The sequence below is a fragment of the Magnolia sinica genome, chromosome 16 (genome assembly GCF_029962835.1).
Source record: "Magnolia sinica isolate HGM2019 chromosome 16, MsV1, whole genome shotgun sequence".
Lineage (NCBI taxonomy): Eukaryota > Viridiplantae > Streptophyta > Magnoliopsida > Magnoliales > Magnoliaceae > Magnolia > Magnolia sinica.
Window position 1 is genome coordinate 20,679,938 of NC_080588.1, and position 24,806 is coordinate 20,704,743.

Below are 24,806 nucleotides of genomic sequence, written 5' to 3' on the forward strand. Positions count from 1 at the left end.
GGCCCACGTGATGCAACCTAATTTGATGTATTTGAGGCCCACATGATGTGGCCTGATTTGATGTATTTGAGGCCCATATGATGCGGCCTACCTGATGTACGAGAGGCCCATGGATGTGACTCATCGTGATGTGTATTAGGGGAGAGCCCCCTATATGTTTGACCTTATGTGGGCCGCCCTTTTGGGGTAATGTTGGTTGAATGTCCACATTGGTAGGCAATGAAGGTTAGATGTCCTCATTGTGACCTTCCCTTGGGCATTGTTAAGCCCATTTTTACTGATTCCGATTATTATGACCGATTTACTGATTTTGATTATCGATTGATCTGATTGCCGTAACTGATTTGTCGATTCTGATTATCAACTGATTTCGATTGTTATGACCGATTTACCGATTTTGATTATCGATTGATCTGATTGTCGTGACCGATTTGTCGATTCTGATTATCGACTGATTCCGATTGTTATGACCGATTTACCGATTTTGATTATTGATCGATCCGATTGTCGTGACCGATTTGCCGACTCTGATTATCGATCGATCCGATTATTGTGATCGATTTGCCGATTCTGATTATCGATCGATCCGATTGTCGTGACCGATTTATCGACTCTGATTATCGATCAATTTCGATTGTCGTGACCGATTTACCGATTTTGATTAGTTATCGAGGACAATTATCATGACCGATTTACCGATTTTGATTATCGATCAATCCGATTTGTCGATTCTGATTATCGATCGATCCGATTGTCGTGACCGATTTGCCGACTCTGATTATCGATCGATCCCGATTGTCGTGACCGATTTGCTGATTCTGATTATCGATCGATCCGATTATCGTGACTGATTTGCCGACTCTGATTATAGATCGATCCCGATTGTCGTGACCAATTTGTCGATTCTGCATTTCGATCGATCCGATTGTCGTGACCGATTTGTCGACTCTGATTATCGATTGATCCCGATTGTCGTGACCGATTTGCCGATTTTGATTAGCGATCGAGGCTGATTATCGTGACCGATTTACCGATTTTGATTATCGATCGATCCGATTGTCGTGATCGATTTACCGATTCTGATTATCGATCGATCCGATTGTCGTGACCGATTTACCGATTTTGATTATTGATCGATCCGATTGTTGTGACTGATTTGCCGATGACCGATTTGCCGACTCTGATTATTGATTGATCCCGATTGTCATGACCAATTTGCCGACTCTGATTATTGATCGATCCCGATTATCATGACCGATTTGCAGACTCTGTTTATCGATCGATCCCGATTGTCGTGACCGATTTACCGATTTTGATTATCGATCGATCCCGATTGTCGAGGCCGAGTATTGAAGCCGATTTCGATTGTCAAGGTCGATTGTATAGGCCGACTCCGATTGTTGAGGCCGATTCCGAGTGTCAATTCCGATTGTCGAGACCTATATGATGTATATGCGAACCGTAGTCGAGGCCTACTGTGATGCATTCATGGCCCATGGGCAAGGCCCATTATGGTGTATTCGTGGCCTATGGGCAAGGCCATTGTGATATGTATTAGGCCCATGATGTATGACGCATTTGATGTATTCGTGACCCATGTGTAGGGCTCACATTTCATGTATTTGAAGCCCATGAGTAAGGCCCACCTGTTGGGTATATGTGGCCCTTGAGTAAGGCCCATGGTGTTGTACATTAGGTCCTTATGTGAGGCCATGAGTCTACTATATATTAGGTTTTATGTGGGTCATTCCTTGAGGGTAATGTTGGTTAAATGTCCACATTATTGAGATCGATTGTCGATGCCGGTTCTTGATACCGATTATGAGTATATGACAGCATAGCATCATGATACATGCCCATACGCATCATCTGCATGTTTGTTATGAGATGTGATTAACCATTAAATATGTCATTGGGCAGGTTGTTATGAGACTCTCTGATAGGCGGTGTTGCCCCACATGAGAGCACGACATGTGTAGGATTGATGCATGATTGGACTGTGTGACTCATGCATCTTGCATTTGTGTGACATGACCACCATACGCCCTAGCGACATCAGGGCCATAGCCTCCACAGGTACTTTGTGGATGTCCAGATGGGACACTAGAAATCTGTTCTACATGGGGTGCTATAGATATCCCTAGGTGAAAGTCCATAAACCCTCTTGGTTCCAGAGGTTGCTCCAACGTCTAGACCGAGTGGATGCATGAGCGCATGAGGGCCGTATACCGTTAGGCCGTGTCTCCCACTATATCGTGGTCGGTTGGAAGGGGGTACAGCCTTACCTACCCGAGAGGAGGGGGCAATGCTAGGCTGAGTCTAACCAGCTCGAGGAATGGGTCCACTATCGACGAGTCGGGCCCGATATTGGCAGGCGGATAGTAAGGTCTCTTCCACTCACCTTATTGCGCGCGATGGGGCGGCAATCTAGTTTGGAGTGTAATAGACCCCGGTGATTTTCCAGAGAGGAACCGTACTGATATGTGGACTTATTAAGCATAAATTGCATATTCATTTATTTATTCATTCTCTATCCACTCAGGCTGGTGGTGCGTAATTATTTGTTATATGTACCTTCGCATTGCCAGGATTTCGGTTGGGCGCGTGACTAACCTGAGACTAGGAGTTTACCACATTGAGTCTGACTATCCAAATTTAGGTATGTGACTGGTTTGGATAGAAGTCCCTTGTGATGGACCTTGTAGCTTGCGATACTACGTACTACCATCCCGACTTCACAGTTCAACTTGGTCATTTCATTCACATTGCATATTGCATTGCATCCTCAACACATAGTATTTAGCTTACTACCTCCGCATTGCATAGTTGATCTACATTCCTTCATCAATATATGATATTGGTTTATTATATTTTTGCATCACGTTGCCTGGATGAGGCAGATGGTATTTATGGGCCTATTAGCATGTCTTCGCATTACTCCGATATCGTATGATTTATAAACTTGCTAGTATTTTTGATATTGTATGCTTTATGGGCTTGTTAGTATTTTCGCTTACTCTGATTACTCTGATATTGCTTACTGGGCACTTATCTTGTGCACACACTTTCACCACCCACTAAGCTTTCTATAAGCTTATGCACGATAGATGTGTGCAGGTGGCGTTAGGTTGCAGCAGCGTTGAGCTTGGAGCGTGCAGTGGATTTCTGGAGCTTTGATTTTTGACATATGTATTTCCCTTTCAGCATTGTATTCAAATGTTTATATTAGTGGATATGTGATGATGATGTTGTTCTTGTGATTTTGGTATACTTGTGGTTATGCTTCTTATGAGACAAATGCAAGTTGGAAAATCCTCCTTGTAGGATCCCAGGATCGAAATTCGGCGCATGCGCGCTGGGAGCTGAGAATGGGGTACTACGGAGGCTGTCGGCACCGGATTCGGCGATCGGGAATTTTGTGAGCCCGGTTTCCGAGTTTGGGGCGTGACATTTCCCCCACAAGAAGCGTATGGAACAAAACACCATAAGAAGCGTGGAGTAGAAGAAAGCCAGGCATTTCACATTTGCGGGTTTTTGGAAGCATCGCTTATGCACATGTGCCCGACCAAAAGAGATCCAAGCTAGATGACAAGAGTGCAAAGCACATCTGCATGGGATATGATGCTCACTCCAAAGGCTACAAACCATATAACCAAAGTAATGAAAAAATGATTACAAGTCGAGATGTTGAATTTAATGAAGAAGGTACATGGGACTGGACTACAAAGGAAGAAGACTATGACATCTTTCCTTTAGAAGAAGAAGATGATTAATTAACACGCATACCCGCTATTCCGCCTCCATCTGCAACTTCATCCGCTCATGGTGAGCCAACATCATCATCTTCATCAGAAGAAAATTCATGCAAAAGGCCAAGATGCATGAGGAGCCTACGGGAGATTTATGAGGTAACTGAAAATCAAAATGACTTTACATTATTTTGTCTCTTTGCTAATTGTGAACCAATAAGCTTTGAAGACGTCATACAAGATAAAAGGTGGAAAGAAGCTATGGATGAAGAAATCAACGTAACCGAAAGAAACAACATATGAGAGTTATCCACTCTACCAAAAGGGCAACATGCAATTGGAGTCAAATGGGTGTACAAGGCAAAGAAGGATGTGAAAGGAGAAGTTAAAAGATACAAAGCAAGACTGGTTGCAAAAGGGTATAGCCAACGACCTAGAGTCGACTATGAGGAGGTATTTGCTCCTGTAAACTGTAAGATTGATAATTTCTTTAGCTGCACAAAATAAATGAAAAATATTTCGAATGAATGTGAAATCTGCTTTTTTGAATGGATATCTTAAAGAAGATGTTTATGTGAAGCAACCATTGGGCTATGTCAGAAAAGGGCATGAAGATAAAGTTTTTAAATTGAAAAAGGCCTTTAATGGCTTAAAGCAAACACCAAGGGCATGGAATAGCAAAATTGATCATTATTTTCATGAAAATAATTTTATCAAATGCCCATATGAGCATGCTCTTTACACTAAGGTGAATGAAAATGGAGATATGTTATTCGTTTGCCTATATGTGGATGACTTGATCTTCACAGGAGGTAATCCAAGTATGTTTAAGGAGTGCAAGGAATCAATGGTTCGAGAATTTGAACTGACGGACATCGGCCTCATGTCATATTTCCTTAGCATATAAGTAAAGAAAATGGATGAAGGAATCTTTATCTCTCGAGAAGGCTACGCAAGAAAAGTTCTCAAGAAATTCAATAGGTACAATTGCAAGTCGGTAAGCACACCTGTGGAATGTGGCGTCAAACTGACAAAGTATGATAAAGAAGAAAAAGTGGACCCTACACTCTTTAAGAGCCTATTTGGAAGTCTTCGATATTTGATGTGCACAAGACTTGACATTCTATATGGAGTTGGGCTAGTGAGCCGGTACATGGAAGAACCAAAATCATCTCACATTAAAGCGGCCAAGAGGATTCTTCGATATATAAAAGGTATAATGTAACACGCTGAAAATTGGGGGTCGACTAAAAGTCTAACTCCCGAGTTCCAACGCATCACTTATGCAACATATTTAATGATGATTCAATATTGTCTATATTAGTACATAAAACATGAATAAGATTAAGCCAAATCAGCAAAACATAATCCAGGGACTGTTGTAATACGCAAGCGGAAGACTAAAACAAATGTGTACAACTTGATAGACTAGTTTAGGTCCCCAAAGTATGTATGCATTGTCAAGTCAATAATTACATGTATTGTTTCAAAATGTAAAATATAAAAAATGTAACAGTCCACTACAAGTATAACCCTGAGCCCCGTCGATTCAGAACAGTCTACGAGAACCCACCTGAATACTGCATATATGAGAATGCCTCCTCATCATCCTCAAAGTCCGGCTCCGCCTCGCAGGCTATGCCATCATCTGAACCTACAACAGGGTCTGGTTGGTGTTCAAAACACCGTCCCGTAACGTGGGAGTGAGTGATCAATTCAGTGGAACAATAAAGTAAAGGTTAACATGTTATCAATTCAGTCAAGCAGTAATGATAAAGCAATACAATTGAACATCCCTAGATACTCTGATTAATGCAGGAATGGTATGTATAAATGATGTATGCCCTCGCCTGCACTCCCTCAGCGATCTTCATCTAACGGTCGCGCATGTCAGTCACTTCTCCGTGCTCTCTATACATCGCCAAACGGCACATGCAATGTGGTGCATGAATATGATTACCAAGTTCTTATTAGTCCTTTTCATACAGCAGGATTGGAAAGCTAAGGTACCTCTCTTATATCAATTCTCAAACAATGATCCATTCTAGGGTCATTAGTCCTAGCAATTCTCATACGATGTTGTGGTTCTAGGTCGCTGCAAAGGGCTCGTCACCTTATCAGTGCACGCCTAGTGTACTCTTGTTGTTACGTAAGGGCTCGTCGCCTCTATGCAGTCCTAAAGTACACTCGAGGTCACTACAAAGGGCTCGTCACCTTATCAATGTAGGCCGACAGCTCGAATACAGTGTCTCATACCACCGTATTCGGCTCACGAGTCTGGGTTGCTCACTGGTCACTGCGGGAAGGCTCGTCACCCCAGCGTAGGCCGACAACTCGACCACAGTGTCCCATACCACCATGCCCTGCTCATGAGTCTTAGCGGATCGAGGTACCAAGGTTTAAAGGAGTTTTCACTGGTGAGTTTGGTACCTTAGATTCAAGCAGTAGCGTCCATACATGGTGAACATACATCAGGTCAATCGGGTTACTTGACGAGCTCGACTAGTACGAGCGCACGTTAAATTGACCGACATGAAGTGCGTAAGCACTCCGTGTGGCCTAACCACTGCCGACAACCAAGGTACGACTCAGGTTCACCGAACACGTCCTATGTGGCGAGAGAACCTCAGCTATCTATTCAATGCCTGTTACTGATTGCCTAGACTATTCCGTAGTCCCAGACACATTCAATTATAATAGATAATTATACAAGCTAATCAAAACAGTAATGGATCAACAATTCCAATCATACAACATGTGAGCATTTGATGGATTTCAACTAAAACATGAATTCACACATATGCAGTGTCTAAGTAAAGCAGACAAAGAATACAAATTACATGGAGGAAATCATACACATCGTTAAGGTAGTTGAGAATCTTATCTCAACCATGTAAAGTACAAATACTACATGCCTGATCATTCAGACATTTCTACAAACACTTAGACTACATATTCCAACATACATAGATTTATTTACTTAAAACGCATATTATAGCAAATCCTTTCGCATAAGAGTTGTGACACATTCAATAATCATGTATTAACAAACATCTATCATAACAAGTATTAATCATGATTCCATGTTCACTCAGACATTTCGACAAACACTTAGTCTACACACTTCAACATACATGACGTATGCTAGCCGTAACACATACTGGGCCAAATCCTTTCACCGAGGAGTTGTTACACATACAACTAGCATAACCACACAATAATTAATCATGGCAAACACATGTTCAAATTCCATACATATACGACCCTTTCTACAAATACATGGGATACACTAAACTCCATATAGTTCATATATATCTGAAACGCGAACAAACATCGCATTTAGCATGTGAAATAGCACCCACATCAGTAATAAACCATTAACCGACATTGAAAGCCTTGAAAACCATAACATATACGTTTATAGTCCGCACCTTTCGCCAGTAAACGCGTAACGGATTCGTTTTAGCCACTTAGCCTTTGTCAACGGCGTATTGGCAACCTATAGCATGAATTAGGTTAGCTATTTCATAACTTACACTGTCTGAAACCCTAAAACAGGTTAGGGTTAGGTTTTCTTACCTAAGAACGGAATCAAAATCGCCTGTATAGTGATACAGGAACGGTAGTTGAGTGCGTGGAATAGCGGGATCGAATCCCAGGAAGATTCTCCAACTCTCACTCTCACTTTCTCTCTTTTCCCTTCTTTTTTCTCTCCTCTCTCACCTAGGGTTTCTCAAATTCGTATGGGGTGAGAGAGAGAGAGTTTAAGGTCCTTATATAGGCCCAGGTTTGATGGGAATAGCCCCAGAGCCAAGGTATACTTAGGTTATATCCAAATATGGACTGTTCCGGTCCAACGGAGCACTTCTGGTGGCCCCTTTTCTACGTGCGGTCAGACTTAAGCTCCCTGACCATGGATCTAGGTCAGGTTGAGTTTTCGTTCTGATCAAATTTATAGATCAGCCGTGGTGGACCAGTTTCAGTTTAACGGTCACCGGCACTCGATCAGGGCCATAAGTACACCGACATGTGGGGGACATTTCTTATGATGCGAGGGTGTATTTGGGTCAGATTATGATGGTCTGAATCCTTATATTTGACCCGCAAGTGAAACGACTCAGATTACTTAAATCTGGATTTTTATTTGTAAATATTTTCACGTTTCTCACACACTTTGCTCCAGGCTCAAGTTGTGCATTTCTAGACACAATTAGGACTTGATTTTCGAGGGAGTAGTCAAGTCCAGTAATGCAGTCATATCCGTATAGTTTTGGGGTAATCGGAGTTTCGACGTGCGGTCCAGGTCCGATACGGAGTTTCGGTGTGCTCCCGAGAGCAACCGGGTTTAAAGACAGATTCTATATTTCAGGGTAATGTAGCGTCAATAATTATACACATTTTAGGTCTTGCAGATCATATTTAAAGTGATTATTGCTAATTTCATAAGCACTCTAGTTTAGCACTTGCTAACATTAACCTAATTTCTAAATGTTTTGGTCCTGGGTAATTTCTGCCTGAGGTGGTACTCAGGTCCTTGTAAGGATTTTTTCGAGATGTTACAATCTACCCCCCTTTAAAAAAAATTTCATCCTCGAAATTAGTACCTTTTCGTACTCCTCGAGAATCTGAAGGTAGTTCTTTCGAACCTTGTTGAGGGTCAAATATTACATATTAGACCCTTATTACCTGAATTACGAACATGATAATGTTTTAACAGGCTATTTTAATCGTGTTTGTGATGCAAGGAGAATTGACGAGCATGGATTGAAAAGGATGCTAAAGGCATGGATTTAACGCTCAAGCATCACCAAGGCATTGGACGAGACTCCATTGGGACCAAGATAGAGGATTTACATGCCGGAGATCAGAGAAATTCCAGCCACTCACTTTAAACAAGCCTAAAAGACGTCCAAAATGCAAGATCACAGGGTTCTCACCATCTGATTGGCTCCAAACTTTATTTATAGCCTAATGATCATGAATTAACCGTACACGTCGATTTTCATCACTCGGATCCCTGTAGAAGTGGCCCGACGGACAGAACAGCCCATGAATCTGTGTTTGGGGCCCACCTAAGATCTGTATACACTTCAAAGTTGGTCTCACCCCATTTTATGAGGTGACAAAGCAGATGGTTAGAGTAGATCTTTAAGAATCGTCACCATGGATCCCACCTGTGTTGAGAGTGCATGGTGCACAACAGCACACCATAGTGCACTGGACTACAGATCGGGTCAAACCAACTTTGACCCGATCTCCTTCAAAAACGGAAATAGTTGTTTTCGCTGTTCGCAGCAGGGAGATCCGGATGATCTCAGTAGGCCACCAAGATGCATTCTGATGGCTGATCCACACCGTCCATTCGAACTGGAGAAATGGCATGACGAGTACCATGAAATCTCCACAGACTTATTTACACATGTACGTACACGGATGAAGGGAGAACAACACGTGTGCAGCTAAAGAAAACCTCAAGAACTCTGCATCTACTGCAAAGATTCTCCCAGAATTTATACTTCCAGGCTAAGATGTCGTAACAAGATTAATGGACGGAGTGGATTTCTCAGAAACATAAAGGAGTGGGCCCCACCGACAGCCAACGCAAGAAGTGCTGGCTCTGTTTCGCAGTCCGAAAAAACCGGACGCAGCGTGCCACTGTGGGCCATTCCATGATCATAATAACAGTCGGATTCATGATCCAAACCGTTCACATGATGGAAAAGGGGGTCTAGACCACACCCAAGAAGTCGGACCACATTGATGGACGGTCAAGAACTTCAAAACGTGGGTCCAACGCAAGGCTTCTTGAAGTTTTCTTGCACACGTGGCTGTTGCTGTGGAAGCTTTTCACGCACGCCGAATCCAGCCTCTCCACCGCCCCTAGCATGCTATGAAAGGAAAGAAAAGAGAGAGATTAAGGGATCGGCGGTGGAGGCATTCAGTTGGCTGGGACATCAGGGAGAGAGGAAGAGAAACAGAGAAGTGTTTGTTTAGAAAAAAATTTTTTATGTTTTTATTTTTTTATTTTTGAGAGATTAGCCTAATCATGTCTTTTCTAGGCTAAACCTCTTAGCTAGGGCTAAGAGGTGAAGCTTGTGGTGTGATGGGAACGATTCTATGGTTTTGATTTATGTTATGGCTTTGATTCATGTCAGACTAAGTTGATGTTAATCTAGTTTGATTAATAGGAATGCTTCCAGTTTTTAACGGTTTGTTGTGACTGAAATTACAATAGATCTGCGATAGCTTTGAGCATGTTCTTAGCATTATAAGGTTTATGAATTTGGGAACCCTGTTGTTCACCATCATCTCCTAGGCATGGTTGGATGACAGAACTCTTCCTGGCATTCATACATCACTCAGATTGGCTGTGAATTGGTTTAATTCTGTTGTTTGCTTTGTCTCATGGGCATGGTTTTGTGATGGAATCCATTCTAATTTATACCCGTCTGATCTCTTGAAAATTAGATTAAATAAAGTTAAGAATTGATTTTCAGGTTATATCTTCTAACTGGATGAAGATGGGACTCGAAGTCCAGTTGAGTTCATGAATCGACCGTAGATCTCCCTAATCTCTACAAGTGGATCCTCTAAATCCCTAGTTTCTACCTTTGAATCTACATATTTTAGTTTACTATTTCATCATTATTCCTCAAATCCATCTGATTTAGATTTCATCATTTTCTACTTCTAGTTCTAGTTATTTTCAGATTACATACAAGGTTCAGTCCCTTGGGATTTGACCTCGGTCTCACCGAATTTATTACTACATCACAACCCTATACTTGGGGACAAACCTCGACTTCTGTTTCCCAAGTAGCCTCTTCTTCCGTGTGATGCGTCCACAGCACTTTCACAAGTGGAATAACTTTGCTACGCAGCACCTGTTCCTTCCTGTTCAGGATACGTGTCGGTCGCAGTATATATGTAGCATCCTCGCTCAACTGCACCTGCTCCCATCTGATAATGTGGGAAGGATCGGGAATGTATTTCTTCAGCATAGAAACATGAAATACGTTATGCACGCCTGTAAGTGGTGTGGGCAAAGCAAGGCGGTACGCTACTGCCCCCACTCAATCAAGTATCTGGAATGGGCCAATGAATCGAGGCGTAAGCTTCCCCTTCTTGCCAGACCGAAGGACTCCCTTTATAGGAGAAACTCTGAGGAATACATGGTCTCCGACTTCGAACTCTAGCGGTCGCTGCCTCGTATCGGCGTAGCTCTTTTGCCTGCTCTGCGCTGTCAGAAGTCGGCGCCTGATAACGTCGACTTTCTCTGAAGTCGCCTGAACTAACTTCGGGCCAATTAAGCTCTTCTCGCCAACCTCTGCCCAACAATGCGGCGCTCTGTACGGGCGCCCATACAGTACCTCATAAGGAATCATACTAATAATCGCCTGGAAGCTGTTATTATAGGCGAACTTTGCATAGGAAAGACAGTCATCCCAACTGTCCTTGAAATCCAGCACACAGGCCCGCAACATATCTTCCAGAATCTGATTCACCCGTTCCGTCTGCCCGTCAGTCTGTGGGTGGAACACGTACTGAACTTCAACTTCACACCCATCACTTCCTGGATACGAGTCCAGAAGATAGATGTGAATCGCGTGTCTCGGTCCAACACGATCTCCAAGGGAACTCCATTCAGACATATAATCTCCTTGATGTACAACCTGGCCAACTCGTCTGCAGAGTTCGAAACTCTGATAGGGAGGAAATGAGCCGATTTCGTCAACCGGTCCACGATCACCCAAATGGAATCATAACCCTTCCTCGTCTTCGGCAGCCCTGAGATGAAATCCATAGAGATGAAGTCCCACTTCCATTCAGCTATGGGCATGGGCTGAAGCAAACCAGGAGGTCGGCGATGCTCTGCCTTGACCTGCTGGCACGTGAGACAACGGAATACGTAATCTGCTATGTGAGCCTTCATATTGTCCCACCAATACGACCTCTTCATGTCACGATACATCTTCGTACTGCCTGGATGCATAGCCATCCGAGAATCGTGAGCGGCCTCAAGAACTTCTTTCCTCAAGTCAGGGAGGTTCGGGACGCATAGGTGGCCACGGTAATGTAAGCCCCCATCCGTACCAACGCTCCACTCTGAATCCTCATCTGCACTAACCTACCCTCTCATCTTCGCCAATATCTCATCGTCTGCCTGAGCCGCGATGATCCTGTCATCAATAAGGGGCTGTACTCGAATATGTGCGATGCCCTCATACGGCTCCTCCACCGTGAGTTTCTGCTCAAAGTCTCGCACAAATTCTACCATGTCCCACTCTGCTACCATTAACGGAGCCGCAAATGTCAATGCCTTCTTGCGGCTCAGTGCGTCTGCCACAAGGTTGGCCTTGCCAGGATGGTAAGAGACTTCGAACTTGAAGTCCTTCAGTGTCTCCATCCATCGTCGTTGCCTCATATTCAGGTCCCGCTGAGTGAATATGTATCTGAGGCTCTTATGATCGCAAAAGAGCTCGAACTCCTCTCCGTAGAGGTAATGTCTCCAGAGCTTCAGTGCAAAGATGATGGCTGCCAACTCTAGGTCGTGAGTAGGGTAATTCTCCTCGTGTTTCATCAACTGTCTCGAGGCATATGCAATCACCCTGTCCTTCTGCATAAGGACACAACCCAAACCGACACGAGACGCGTCTGTATATATATAACATATTGACCCCTTGCTTTGGCAATACTAGCGAACTTCAGTTCCTGAAAAGCTGCTTCTGCCTTTTCATTCCAGGCGAACTTCAGTTCTTTCCGTGTTAACTGAGACAAAGATCTGGCTATCTTCGAAAAATCCCGAATGAATCGTCGATAGTAACCTGTTAGACCAAGAAAACTCCTCACCTCGGTAACTGAACCGGGCTGCACCCAGTCCTGAACTGCGGTTACCTTAGCAAGGTCCACAGCTATCCCTTCCTTAGACACCACATGTCCCAGGAACTTGACTTCTTCTTTCCAGAAGTCGCACTTCTTGTACTGTGCAAACAACTGGTTCTTCCTTAGAGTATCCAAGACTACTCGCAGGTGTTCCTCGTGCTCTTCCTGACTCTTGGAGTATATCAGGATGTCATCAATAAACACAATGACAAATCGATAGAGGAACGGCCGAAATACCCTGTTCATCAAGTCCATGAACACGGCTGGTGCGTTCGTAAGGCCGAACGACATCACGAGAAACTTGTAGTGCCTAAAACTGGTCCTGAAAGCCGTCTTCTGCACGTCCTCATCCTTGACGCGCAACTAATGATACCCTGACTGTAGATCGATCTTCAAAAAATATTGCGCTCCTTTCAACTGATCGAACAGATCATCTATCCTGGGCAAGGGATACTTGTTCTTTACCGTCACTTGGTTCAACCTGTGATAATCAATACACAATCGCAGTGAACCGTCCTTCTTCTTCACAAATAACACGGGTGCTCCCCAAGGAGACACACTCGGTCGTATGAAGCCAGCATCTAACAGATCGTCGATCTGTTTCCTCAGTTCCTCCATCTCACATGGAGCCATACGATATGTCGGAAGAGATATTGGTGTCGCATTGGGCACAAGGTCGATAGTGAAGTCGATCTCACGCCGAGGAGGTAGTCTAGGTATTATTGAACACGTCCTCAAACTCTCGAACCACTAGTGTGTCTTCAAGTACCGGGTCGTTAACATTTTTCAGTAAGGAAGCATAACAAAGGACTCGAAAAGGGTAACTGACCTGCACGGGGAACGTAAAGGGTGTGCCCTCAGGTCCGTGAGTTATTACCAATCGGGTCTCGAAGTCAATCTCGGCCCTCACTTCAGTCAGCCAATCCATACCAAGGATGACGTCGAAATGGTATATCGTGGTGACAATCAAGTCAATGCATATTGTCTTGCTCCCTAGATCTATCAAGAAACCCTCACACATCTTGGTGGCATTCGTAAAAGTCCCTAGTGTTGCGATAACTCACACCCTAACCATCGGAGTCGTCTTCAACCCTAAGCGCTGGACTACAGAACATGATATCACGGATATAGTGGATCCCGTATCCACCAACAGAAATATAGGGGTACCTTCAATGTGAGCGGTGAGCTCGAAGGCCAAAGGTATGGTAGCTGTAGAATCAGGCGCCTCCGCTATAAGTGCATGGACGCGTGCCTGTTGAGACCGGTTGGGCTGAGGAGCCATAGGTCGTTGGGCAACCTAAATCGAGGTATGGGTGGCCGGAAGGATGGATGAGCTGGTGCCGAGCGTAGAGGTGGTGGTGATATAGTCTGGGGAAGCTGGCGGTTGATCCTCTAGGGCGGTGAGAAGCCACTATCCCTCATCCTGGTGAAGCAAGCTACCTCCGTGTTGCCTGACCTCTTGCAATAGGCACACCACACATCAGGTCGCCTCACAGGGGCAGGTGGAGCCATCAGCCTCGGCGGTGAATCTGCCCGTGGCCTCTTCCCGAGGAATGGTCTGCTCTGAATCTCAGGTCGCGGCCTAGGAGCCATCGGTGCTCGCATACGAGACTGCCTGTCCCCGTCCTGCTCGGCCCTCATGGACATGCTCACTAGCTCAGAATAGCTATGTATGCTAGCGCAGCATATCTTCAACCGAATATCTAGTCACAAGCCCTCAGAAAAATGCCACATACACATCGACTCATCTGCTAGAATCAACGGGACATACCTGCCCAACACCGTGAACCTGTTCTCATACTCAGCCACTATCATCCCTCCTTATCGGAGGCAAAGGAACTCACTCTCCTTCTCGTGGCGGTAGGTGACGGGATAACACTTTTCGTGGAAGCGTGCCTCAAAATCTGCCCATGTCCACATGTGTCCAACCGTAACAGTACGGAGGACACTATCCCACCATAAGCTGGCCTCCTTCCCGAATATGAAGGTGACTAACTCCACCTGCTCGGGTTCTATACAGTGCAGCAGCTTTAGCATCTTAGAGATGCGGTCAAGCCAATACTCGGCCTCCTCGGGTCTGTGAGTACCAGCAAAGGTAGGGGGCTGTAAGCGCTGGAATCGCTCAAGGTGGCCGCTGACACCTGCATTCCCAGCAGGGGGCGAAAAAGGAGCAGGCGAAGCCACACCCATGCTTTGGGCAAAAATCCCCGCCATGGTGGTCAAAAACTGCTGCTGCTACTGTACCTGCTGCTGGTGTTACTGTATCTGTTGCTGTTGCATCAACAACATCATCTGCTCCAACCTATCAGTAGGGGGAGCCGATTGAGATACAGGTGGCGTCGAGGAGGATGCACGGTTCTGCTCTGGAACCGGTGGCACAACAGGTGTAGGCCCATTGGTGGGGCCAGTGGCCGGCTGAGAGTCTTGCATGGTGTCAGAGGGAGACAGGCCCGAACTGGGGTCCGTATGGCTATCACTTAGGGGAGGTGCCCCGTCAAACGAATCGCCAAGAGTGAGACGTGCCGTACTCCGTGTGGCCTTAGGTGGCATTCCCTATATATAACATAGGGTGTAACCCAGGTCAGATTCAGCATGCCCACAAACTCAACCACACAGCATTTACACACAACTTAAAGAAACTTCATGCATTTCATTTACCAAAATTGTCACAATTACATGAGATACATCATAACATGAATCATGACAGGAAACGCATATGAGCTATTACAAGTAAAGCTGCTAACATTAAGACAACTAATAAACACAAACACATTATTTACCTACGATACTACTAAGCACTTAAACATTAAAATACAAACATTCTAAGACAGCAACAAAGCAAACTACTAGGCAACAACATGGATGACTAGACATCTGAGTCTGACGACGGAGGAGGGGCGCCCTTATCCTGCAGGAACACAGGATAGGTTTCAAGGTGTGGGTCACCTTCTTGAACTTGTGCTTCATGAGGGCCCGAGTATCAATGATCTCCTATCGCAAGGCAGCCTGACCCTCCTCAAGTCGAAGTAGACGAGCTTCCCTAACAGCCCAATAAGGGTCATGCTCTGTTGCCGTAGGAGGGGAGATCTCATCCGTGTCCTGAGCCTCCACTTCTTCCTCCTATTCTTCTTCTATCCCCTCTCTGCTTTCCTCCTCGCTATCATACTCTTCACTAGCCGTCTCGTCCTCACTCTCATCGAGGCGGGCTTGTCGCTGTCGTGGCCCAATTTCCATCTGGTTGAGAGTAGCCTCGTTGATGTAATGGGTAGGCACCGGCACTTCCGCCCCAAGTCTATAGCCAAACTCTCGTACAATCTTGCATATGAGTCGGCCGAATGGGAGCAAATCAGACGCTCTAGTGGAGCGTGCGGTAAGAACTATCTGCAGCAGAACGTGCATAGGCACGCACAACTTCTCTTCCTGTCCTACGTAGTACAGGAAATCTACCATCAGACGGGTGCATTCGCTGCTGTTGCTCCACCTAGGGTACACGTTATCCGTGAAGATGTGGTGGAGCAGGTGGAAGTCATCAGCCATGTTAGTTGCTAGGAGACTGTTGTTCGGATTCCAGCAAGCCAGTTGTCCACAAAGGAATCACGTGTAGCGATCCCTTTCACGTACACTTTTCAAATTCTTCTCACTTACATGCACTTCGCCAAGTGACATCTTCATAAGCCGAGCTATCAACCCAGCATCAATTATGGCCTCCCGATCTCTACCAACAGGGATCTTGAACTGCAAGGGCTCCAACGTAGGCTCTCGAATGTGGGCGTAGAAGGCTCGAACTGTGCCCACATTCGCGCTGTACTCACCCTCGAACACAGGAACCCACCCGGGTTCGACCAGGCGGTCCATCACCAGATATTGCCCAAAGAGCTTCTCATCCACATGAGCTTCAAAGAGGACCCTGCGACCCTGAAATCTCCCATGAGACATATCCGTCAGGAGGATCCTTTCGAGGGGAGCCTGGGGATCAAGCTCCCGCTTGGTCCTTATCTCCCGATCAACATTAGCACTAGTAGCGGCGCCTTTAGGCCTCCTTGAACGAGTAGGGCGACTAAGCCCAACCTCATCCGTAGGAGTCCTCTTCTTCCCTATGAGAGAAAGACGCATGGAAATCGAAAAGATGGCCGTCACAAGCTCGAATAAGGCCATGGAAAAGGGAGGAAATTAGGGAAATGGGATGGTTGAATGGGTTCTCACTGCTTGTTGAAGCACACAACGGTATTTGTGTATTCAAAATGAGAAGGAATGAGAAAATAGGAGAGGGATTGCTAGGCTTTGGAATGTTGAGCTACAAAGGAGATTTGTAAGCTCAACAAATGAGAAAAATAAGAAGATGGAAGGTGGGTTTCGATGTAAAGGGTGGAGGGGTATGTGTGTTGAAAGGAAAATGATAAAATGAGAGGATGGAGGAGAGATTTGAGAGAGAAACAAAGGGTTTTGAAGAAAAAGGAAAGCTTGGAGGGGTAGGTTATGAGGGGGAGGTGTGTTTAGAGGGTTTAAAACTGACCCAACACACATCAGTGGGCTACACAGCAACCTAGGGGCACCGGCCCGCTCGGCCAGGCCTGCTAGCCGGTGAGGCCTAGCGGAACCGGCGAGGTCCTCGCCGGTCTCTGGACAGTCCGGTGAGGGCTCGCCCTTTGGGCAAGGTCCTCCTACCCCCTGGACTCCAAAAACGTGTGAGACCCACCCTGGGTCCCCCTGAAATTATTTCATTTAGCCCCCGACTCCGTTTTGAGTCGTTTCGGGTTATTTCGAGAAAACTTTTATGAAAGTACATATTTTCTTGATTATTGAAGGCTGGGATTAGGCAAATTATGGTCTAAACCCATCGCTTGATGGCCTATGGATGATCCGGGGTCATCTCAAGCGATCACAAATGTGTACGAACCCGATCTCGGCGATCGTTTTCGGTAACTTTCGCCAATTGGCAAAACTGGACAACCTAAGCTCGTTTCTACATTTCTATCGCACCCACCTAGGTCTAAATGTGTCAGCATAGGTCGTGTGACCATAACCCAGGTCCAGTTTAATCCAAATCATGCTCTGATACCAACTTGTAATGCCCTGAAAATCGGGGGTCGAGTAAAAGTCTAACTCCCGAGTTTCAACGCATCACTTATGCAACATATTTAATGATGATTAAATGTTGTCTGTATTAGTGCATAAAACATGAATAAGATTAAGCCAAATCAGCAAAACATAATCCAGGGACAGTTGTAATACGCAAGCGAAAGACTAAAACAAATATGTATAACTTGATAGACTAGTTTAGGTCCCCAAAGTATGTATGCATTGCCAGGTCAATAATTACATGTATTGTTTTAAAATATAAAATACCAAAAATGTAACAATCTACTACAAGTATAACCCTGAAGCCCCCGTCGATTCAGAACGGTCTACGAGAACCCGCCTGAATACTGCATATATGAGAATGCCTCCTCATCATCCTCAAAGTCCAGCTCCGCCTCGCAGGCTACGCCATCATCTGAACCTACAACGGGGTCTAGTTGGTGTTCAAGATATCGTCCCGTAACGTGGGAATGAGTGATCAACTCAGTGGAACAATAAAGCAAAGGTTAATATATTATCAATTCTGTCAAGCAGTAATGATAAAGCAATACAATTGAACATCCCTAGATACTCTGATTAATGTAGGATTGGTATGTATAAATGATGTATGCTCTCGCCTGCACTCCCTCAGCGATCTTCATCTAACAGTCACGCATGTCAGTCACTTCCTTGTGCTCTCTATACATCGCCAAACGGCACATGCAATGTGGTGCATGAATATGATTACCAAGTTCTTATTAGTCCTTTTTATACAGCAGGATTGGGAAGCTAATGTACCTCCCTTATATCAATTCCCAAACAATGATCCATTCTAGGGTCGTTGGTCCAAGCAATTCTCATACGATATTGTGGTTCTAGGTCGCTGCAAAGGGCTCGTCACCTTATCAGTGCAGGTCTAGTGTACTCTTGTTGCTACGTAAGGGCTTGTCACCTCTACGCTGTCCTAGAATAGGCTCAAGGTCACTACAAAGGGCTCGTCACCTTATCAGTGTAAGCCGACAGCTCGAATACAGTGTCCCATACCACCGTATTCGGCTCACGAGTCTGGGTTGCTCATTGGTCACTACGGGGAGGTTCGTCACCCCAGCATAGGCCGACAGCTCGACCACGGTGTCCCATACCACCATGCCCTGCTCATGAGTCTTAGCGGATCGAGATACCAAGGTTTAAAGGAGTTTTCACTGGTGAGTTTGGTACCTTAGATTCAAGCAGTAACGTCCATACATGGTGAACATACATCAGGTCAATCGGGTTACTTGACGAGCTCGACTAGTACGAACGCACGTTAAATTGACCGACATGAAGTGCGTAAGTAATCTGTGTGGCCTAACCACTGCTGACAACCAAGGTACGACTCGGGTTCATCAAACACGTCCTATATGGCGAGAGAACCTCAGCCAGCTATTCAATGCCTGTTACCGATTGCCTGGACTATTCCGTAGTCCCAGACACATTCAATTATAACAGATAATTATACAAGCTAATCAAAACAATAATGGATCAACAATTCCAATCATACAAGCATGTGAGCATTTGATGGATTTCAACTAAAACATGAATTCACACATATGCAGTGTCTAAGTAAAGCAGACAAAGAATACAAATTACATGGAGGAAATCATACACATCGTTAAGGTAGTTGAGAATCTTATCTCAACACCCATGTAAAGTACAAATACTACATGCCTGATCATTCAGACATTTCTACAAACACTTAGACTACATATTTCAACATACATAAATTTATTTACTTAAAACCCATATTATAGCAAATCCTTTCGCATAGGAGTTGCGACACATATAACAATCATGTATTAACAAACATCTACCATAATAAGTATTAATCATGATTCCATATTCACTTAGACATTTCGACAAACACTTAGTCTACACACTTCAACATACATGACGTATGTTGGCCGTAACACATACTGGGCCAAATCCTTTCACCGAGGAGTTGTTACACATACAACTAGCATAACCACACGACAATTAATCATGACAAATACACGTTCAAATTTCATACGTATACGACCCTTTCTACAAATACATGGGATACACTAAACTCCATATAGTTCATATATATCTGAAACGCAAAACAAACATCGCATTTGGCATGTGAAATAGCACCCACATCAGTAATAAACCATTAACCGACATTGAAAGCCTTGAAAACCATAACCAATACGTTTATATTCTGCACCTTTCACCGGTAAACGCGTAACGAATTCGTTTTAGACACTTAGCATTTGTCAACGGCATATTGGCAACCTATAGCATGAATTAGGTTAGCTATTTCATAACTTACACTATCTGAAACCCTAAAACAGGTTAGGGTTAGGTTTTCTTACCTAAGAACGGAATCGAAATCGCATGTATAGTGATATAGGAATGGTAGTTGAGTGCGTGGAACCCATGAAGATTCTCCAACTCTCACTCTCACTTTCTCTCTTTTCCCTTCTCTTTTCTCTCCTCTCTCCCCTAGGGTTTCTCAAATTCGTATATGGTGAGAGAGAGAGAGGGTTTAAGGTCCTTATATAGGCCCAGGTTTGATGGGAATAGCCCCAGGGCCAAGGTATACTTAGGTTATATCCAAATATGAACTGTTCTGGTCCAACGGAACACTTCTGGTGGCCCCTTTTCTACGTGCGGTCGGCCTTAAGCTCCCTGACTAGGTCAGGCTGAGTTTTCGTTCTGATCGAATTTACAGATCAGCCGTGGTAGACCAGTTTTAGTTTAACGGTCACCGGCACTCGATCAGGGTCACAAGTACACCGACATGTGGGGGACATTTCTCCTGATCCGAAGGTGTATTTGGGTTAGATTCTTACGGTCTGAATCATTATATTTAACCCGCAAGCGACACAACTCAGATTACTTAAATCCGAATTTGTATTTCTAAATATCTTCACATTTCTCACACACTTTGCTCCAGGCTCAAGTTGTGCATTTCTAGACACAATTAGGACTTAATTTTCAAGGGGGTAGTCAAGTCCAGTAATGCGGTCATATCCGTATAGTTTCGGGGTAATCGGACTTTCGACGTGTGGTCCAGGTCCGATACGGAGTTTCGGTGTGCTCCCGAGAGCAACCGGGTTTAAGGACGGATTCTAGATTTCAGGGTAATGTAGCGTCAATGATTCTGCACGTTTTGGGTCTTGCAGATCATATTTAAAGTGATTAGTGCTAATTTTATAAGCACTTTAGTTTAACACTTACTAACATTAACCTAATTTCTAAATGTTTTGGTCCTGGGTAATTTCTGCTTGAAGTGGTACTCGGGTCCTTGTATGAATTTTTCCGAGACGTTACATATAATAAGTTATGGTTTGCTTTATTCATCATCCCAAGACTGTCAACTTGTAGGCTATTCAGATAGTGATTGGGAGGAGACATGGATGATAGAAAAAGCACCTCTGGTTTTGTATTTTATATGAGAGATACTGCTTTTACATGACAATTAAAGAAGCAACTGATTGTCACTCCTTCAACATGTGAAGCTGAATATGTAGTTGCATTATCAGGGGTATGCCATGCAATTTGGCTAAGGAATCTCCTCAAAGATATTCAAATGCATCCAGAGAAACCTACAAAGATCTACATCGACAATAAGTCATCTGTTGCCTTAGCAAAGAATCTCGTATTTCATGAAAGAAGTAAGAACATCGACACTTGCTTCTACTTCATCCAAGAACATGTAAAGAATAAAGAGATCGAGCTCATATTCGTCAAGTCACAAGATTAAGTTGCTGACATTTTCACAAAACACCTTAGAGCCAACATCTTTAACAAGTTAATAATTATACTTGGAATGTTTGATGGAAGAAAATTATATTTAAGGGGGGGTTTTGAGAAATAAACATAAATTTTGTAAAACTATTATGGTGTGGTAAACTGATAGTGTAAGAGTAAAAGCTTCAAGAGAGCCACCTAGAAACTTCAAGAGAGCTATCTAAAAGCTTAATAATTTAAATTCATATAGAAAATGACATAGGTATTTGAAGTAAATAGAATCTCATTAAATGTAAATAATTGTATAGAAGGGACCATAAGGGCCTATATATACATGTAGGGGTCTTTATTGTAACACAAGTAAAGAATATACAATACATGTGAGCTTTTTCCATCTCCAAGTCCTTCCTCTTGTCCCACTTTTAGCTTGCTTAGAAATCTAAGAGTGTTAAAGGCCTCTTCACATACAACACTTAAAACTAAATAATAATAATAATAATAATAATAATAATAATAATAATAATAAATAAATAATAAATAAAAAATTCTTCTTTCTTTTCTTGCAATTTTGTTTTGTATAGTCTCACCCATATGCTAAGAAGGTAAGTGAGAAACATTTTGCAAGATATGAAGACCTTGCGTACATAATTGGAAATGAATGTTCTGTCGGATACTTTGCTAATATAGCATACTCTTCACCACTATCTGTAAGACATTGTGTTAGACATGAGGACGACTCTGGTGAATCGGGACGACGTCACACGGAGATGGTTGGACTTGATTGTGATAAGGAAGATGATTCCAGACCGGAGATATGCTGGGAGGATGACTCCAGTCAATGCGCACAACAGTATCACTACAGCCCCCTCAATAATACTATAGGGTCGAGACATACCCACTCCTCTGGTACTTGGAGAAAGAAGTAGACGCCCTAGTATTTATCCTAGGTCAAAGATGGGAGAGATGGTCGAGGTGGTAAAGTCCTCGACTATAACAATGTCACAGGGTAAAGGATGTCCCAGGTGCAGCCAGTCCGCGTGTTGGATGATATTGATGGGTTTAGCCAGGAAGAGCAGCTTTGTGCTGCAAGGGTGCTGTCAAACGACGTGGTTATGGTAGGTTATTTTCTGAACAAGGGACATTAGAGGCGAAAGGAGTGGATCACGAAAGTAGTTCTAGGTAGGCTCCAAGTTTTGCTTGGATGGGTCTAATAATTGGTGTTATGGTTTTTTGGTTTGGCTGGGTACATAGATGGTTAACAGTGGACTTATATATATATATATATATATATATATAATTATTGTAGATTTTTAAAATAGGAGAATAGGTCTTCTAAAGTTTGATAGGTAGTAGATATTAATTACGTGGCTGCTTTTCTTTCAAATAGGTCATTGACATTAGTGGCCAGGGTTGGGAGAACGGCAGTGTAGATCGTAGACATTTTTGGTTTTAAATGGGTCTGCAACTGATGAACGCATGAAGTTTGGCAAAATAGTCAAGCTAAGTGTAAATAACTTAGCGTACCATCAACTAGAATTTATGCCAGTTATCTACTCATAATTTCACAGCCAAATCAGGTTTATCTACCAATGGTCATGATGTTTACAATCTCTTTGCTCCTGCCATATGGAATATATGTTCCTCTTTTGTTTGCGATCAATGCATATATTGTCAACGAAATTTGATTTTGAAAGCACTTCCTACTCTTTCAGTTTTAGATGTTTGAATGTGTTCCATTAATCAGGTTGGTTTGTACTTAATATATAAGAAGGCATTTCTCCGCACCTTTTTCCTACTATACTGCGAATGATGAATTTATATTTTATTTGTTATAACTTTTATGGCTGGAATATCTGTTCGAACTATTTACGGATGGGCGAAAAGTCTGCAGCTGCTAAAGCCAGGATGAAGAAGTTACATGTTTCACCCATAACAACTGTCTTACTAACCATGATTTCTTCTTTATACAGCAAGTTTTACGGATTGTAAGGGAGAATACCGTTCCAACCTAAAGTCATATAACTCCCAACGTTTGCCTTATAGTGTCAGTAAATTTATTGACATTACTTATCTACTCAATTCATACATGCCTCTGACTGTCTTCACTTTTGTCTGCATGACATTTTGTTTTAAAGGCATATGTTCATTACATTCATGTGCATGACAATTGTTTTGATGGCAGACTTCCACTTGGATTGTTTGATATCTCCATCAAATTGTTCCCTTAATCATCCAAAGGCCGTCCGCATCCTTAGTATGATTCTGTAACTCACCTACACATGCATATCTCTTTTTAATGTTAACTACCTAATCACTTCTGTTTTCTTTTCTTTTTGTATTACTATGCAGCTCTGTCATGGGGAAATACTGCGTGGTCTTTGTCAGCCGAGTTCTTGGAATGTTCGATAACTGAGAGCAGTGCCGCTAGCAAGTTAATAGATACAATGGCTGCTGGCATCAGTCTTTCAAGACTTTATTGGATGCAAGATCTGAATGGAACAAACATCCAGAGAAGATTCAGAATCTTTAGCGCCAAAGAGGACTCCCTCCAGACCATGTATGGCTCTGATGATGACAACTAGCAGATGAGGAGTGAAATCCACATAGCTGAAACCGTACATGGCTCTCCAACCGATCACTACACCAATGAACCATTGGCTAGAGACATTATACGAACACGTTTAGGGTCATTTTCTAGAAAGGAATGCTCTGGTTCCAGTGATAGAGTTGGAACAGCTGAAGGAGAAGATGCCTGGACTATTGACATCAAACGTTCTACGTTGGAGGCTGCAATTTGCATACTGTTTAGGCTACTAGTGATTTGGAGCATATTTCTATGATTTCAGTTTGTGTCAGGGACGTATAATACTTTTGTCATAGACTATGGTTTTATTGCTCTCTGTTCTGAAAAACATTTTGAGTTAGCTAAAATTTGTGTTCTTTATATGATGATTTTGGTTGGTTTATGTTGTTGGGTTAGCTGTGTCCATTTTCAACTTCGAGGCCTACACTTGCGATTATTTTGATCTAAAATCTAACATTTACTGGGGTCTAGCGAGATGGGTGGTCATCTCATCGCATCGAAGTGGTGCTTGTGTATAATTAGTAGGACCCACTCGCATCAGACTCACGGTTTGGGATGAAAAATTTTGAAGCCTAGAATGCATGTGCTCATGCAGCGCAAGAAATGCATTTATTCACATAATACATCTGCCGAGAGGTTCATTCTCCGAGAGGTTGGCTCAGTTTATAACTAAGATGTTTCGGGAAATGGGTATGTCACAATTCCCATCCCATCTTTTTTTTCCCAGGAACTTGAGCAAACTTTTGTCGATGTTCTCTTGAACCATGTTCCTAAAATGA

The 24,806-nt window shown here is 43.5% G+C and overlaps 1 protein-coding gene across 1 annotated transcript; it reads left to right on the forward strand.

Annotated features, from left to right (window-relative positions):
* The first annotated feature begins 23,328 nt into the window (after window positions 1–23,328).
* On the forward strand, window positions 23,329–24,395 carry LOC131229682 (uncharacterized). The gene is made up of 2 exons (XM_058225667.1): window positions 23,329–23,697; window positions 23,793–24,395. Exons 1-2 carry the CDS (start codon window positions 23,583–23,585, stop codon window positions 24,023–24,025), a joined length of 348 nt encoding a protein of 115 aa, XP_058081650.1. The 5' UTR covers window positions 23,329–23,582; the 3' UTR covers window positions 24,026–24,395.
* The last annotated feature ends 411 nt before the right edge of the window (window positions 24,396–24,806 follow it).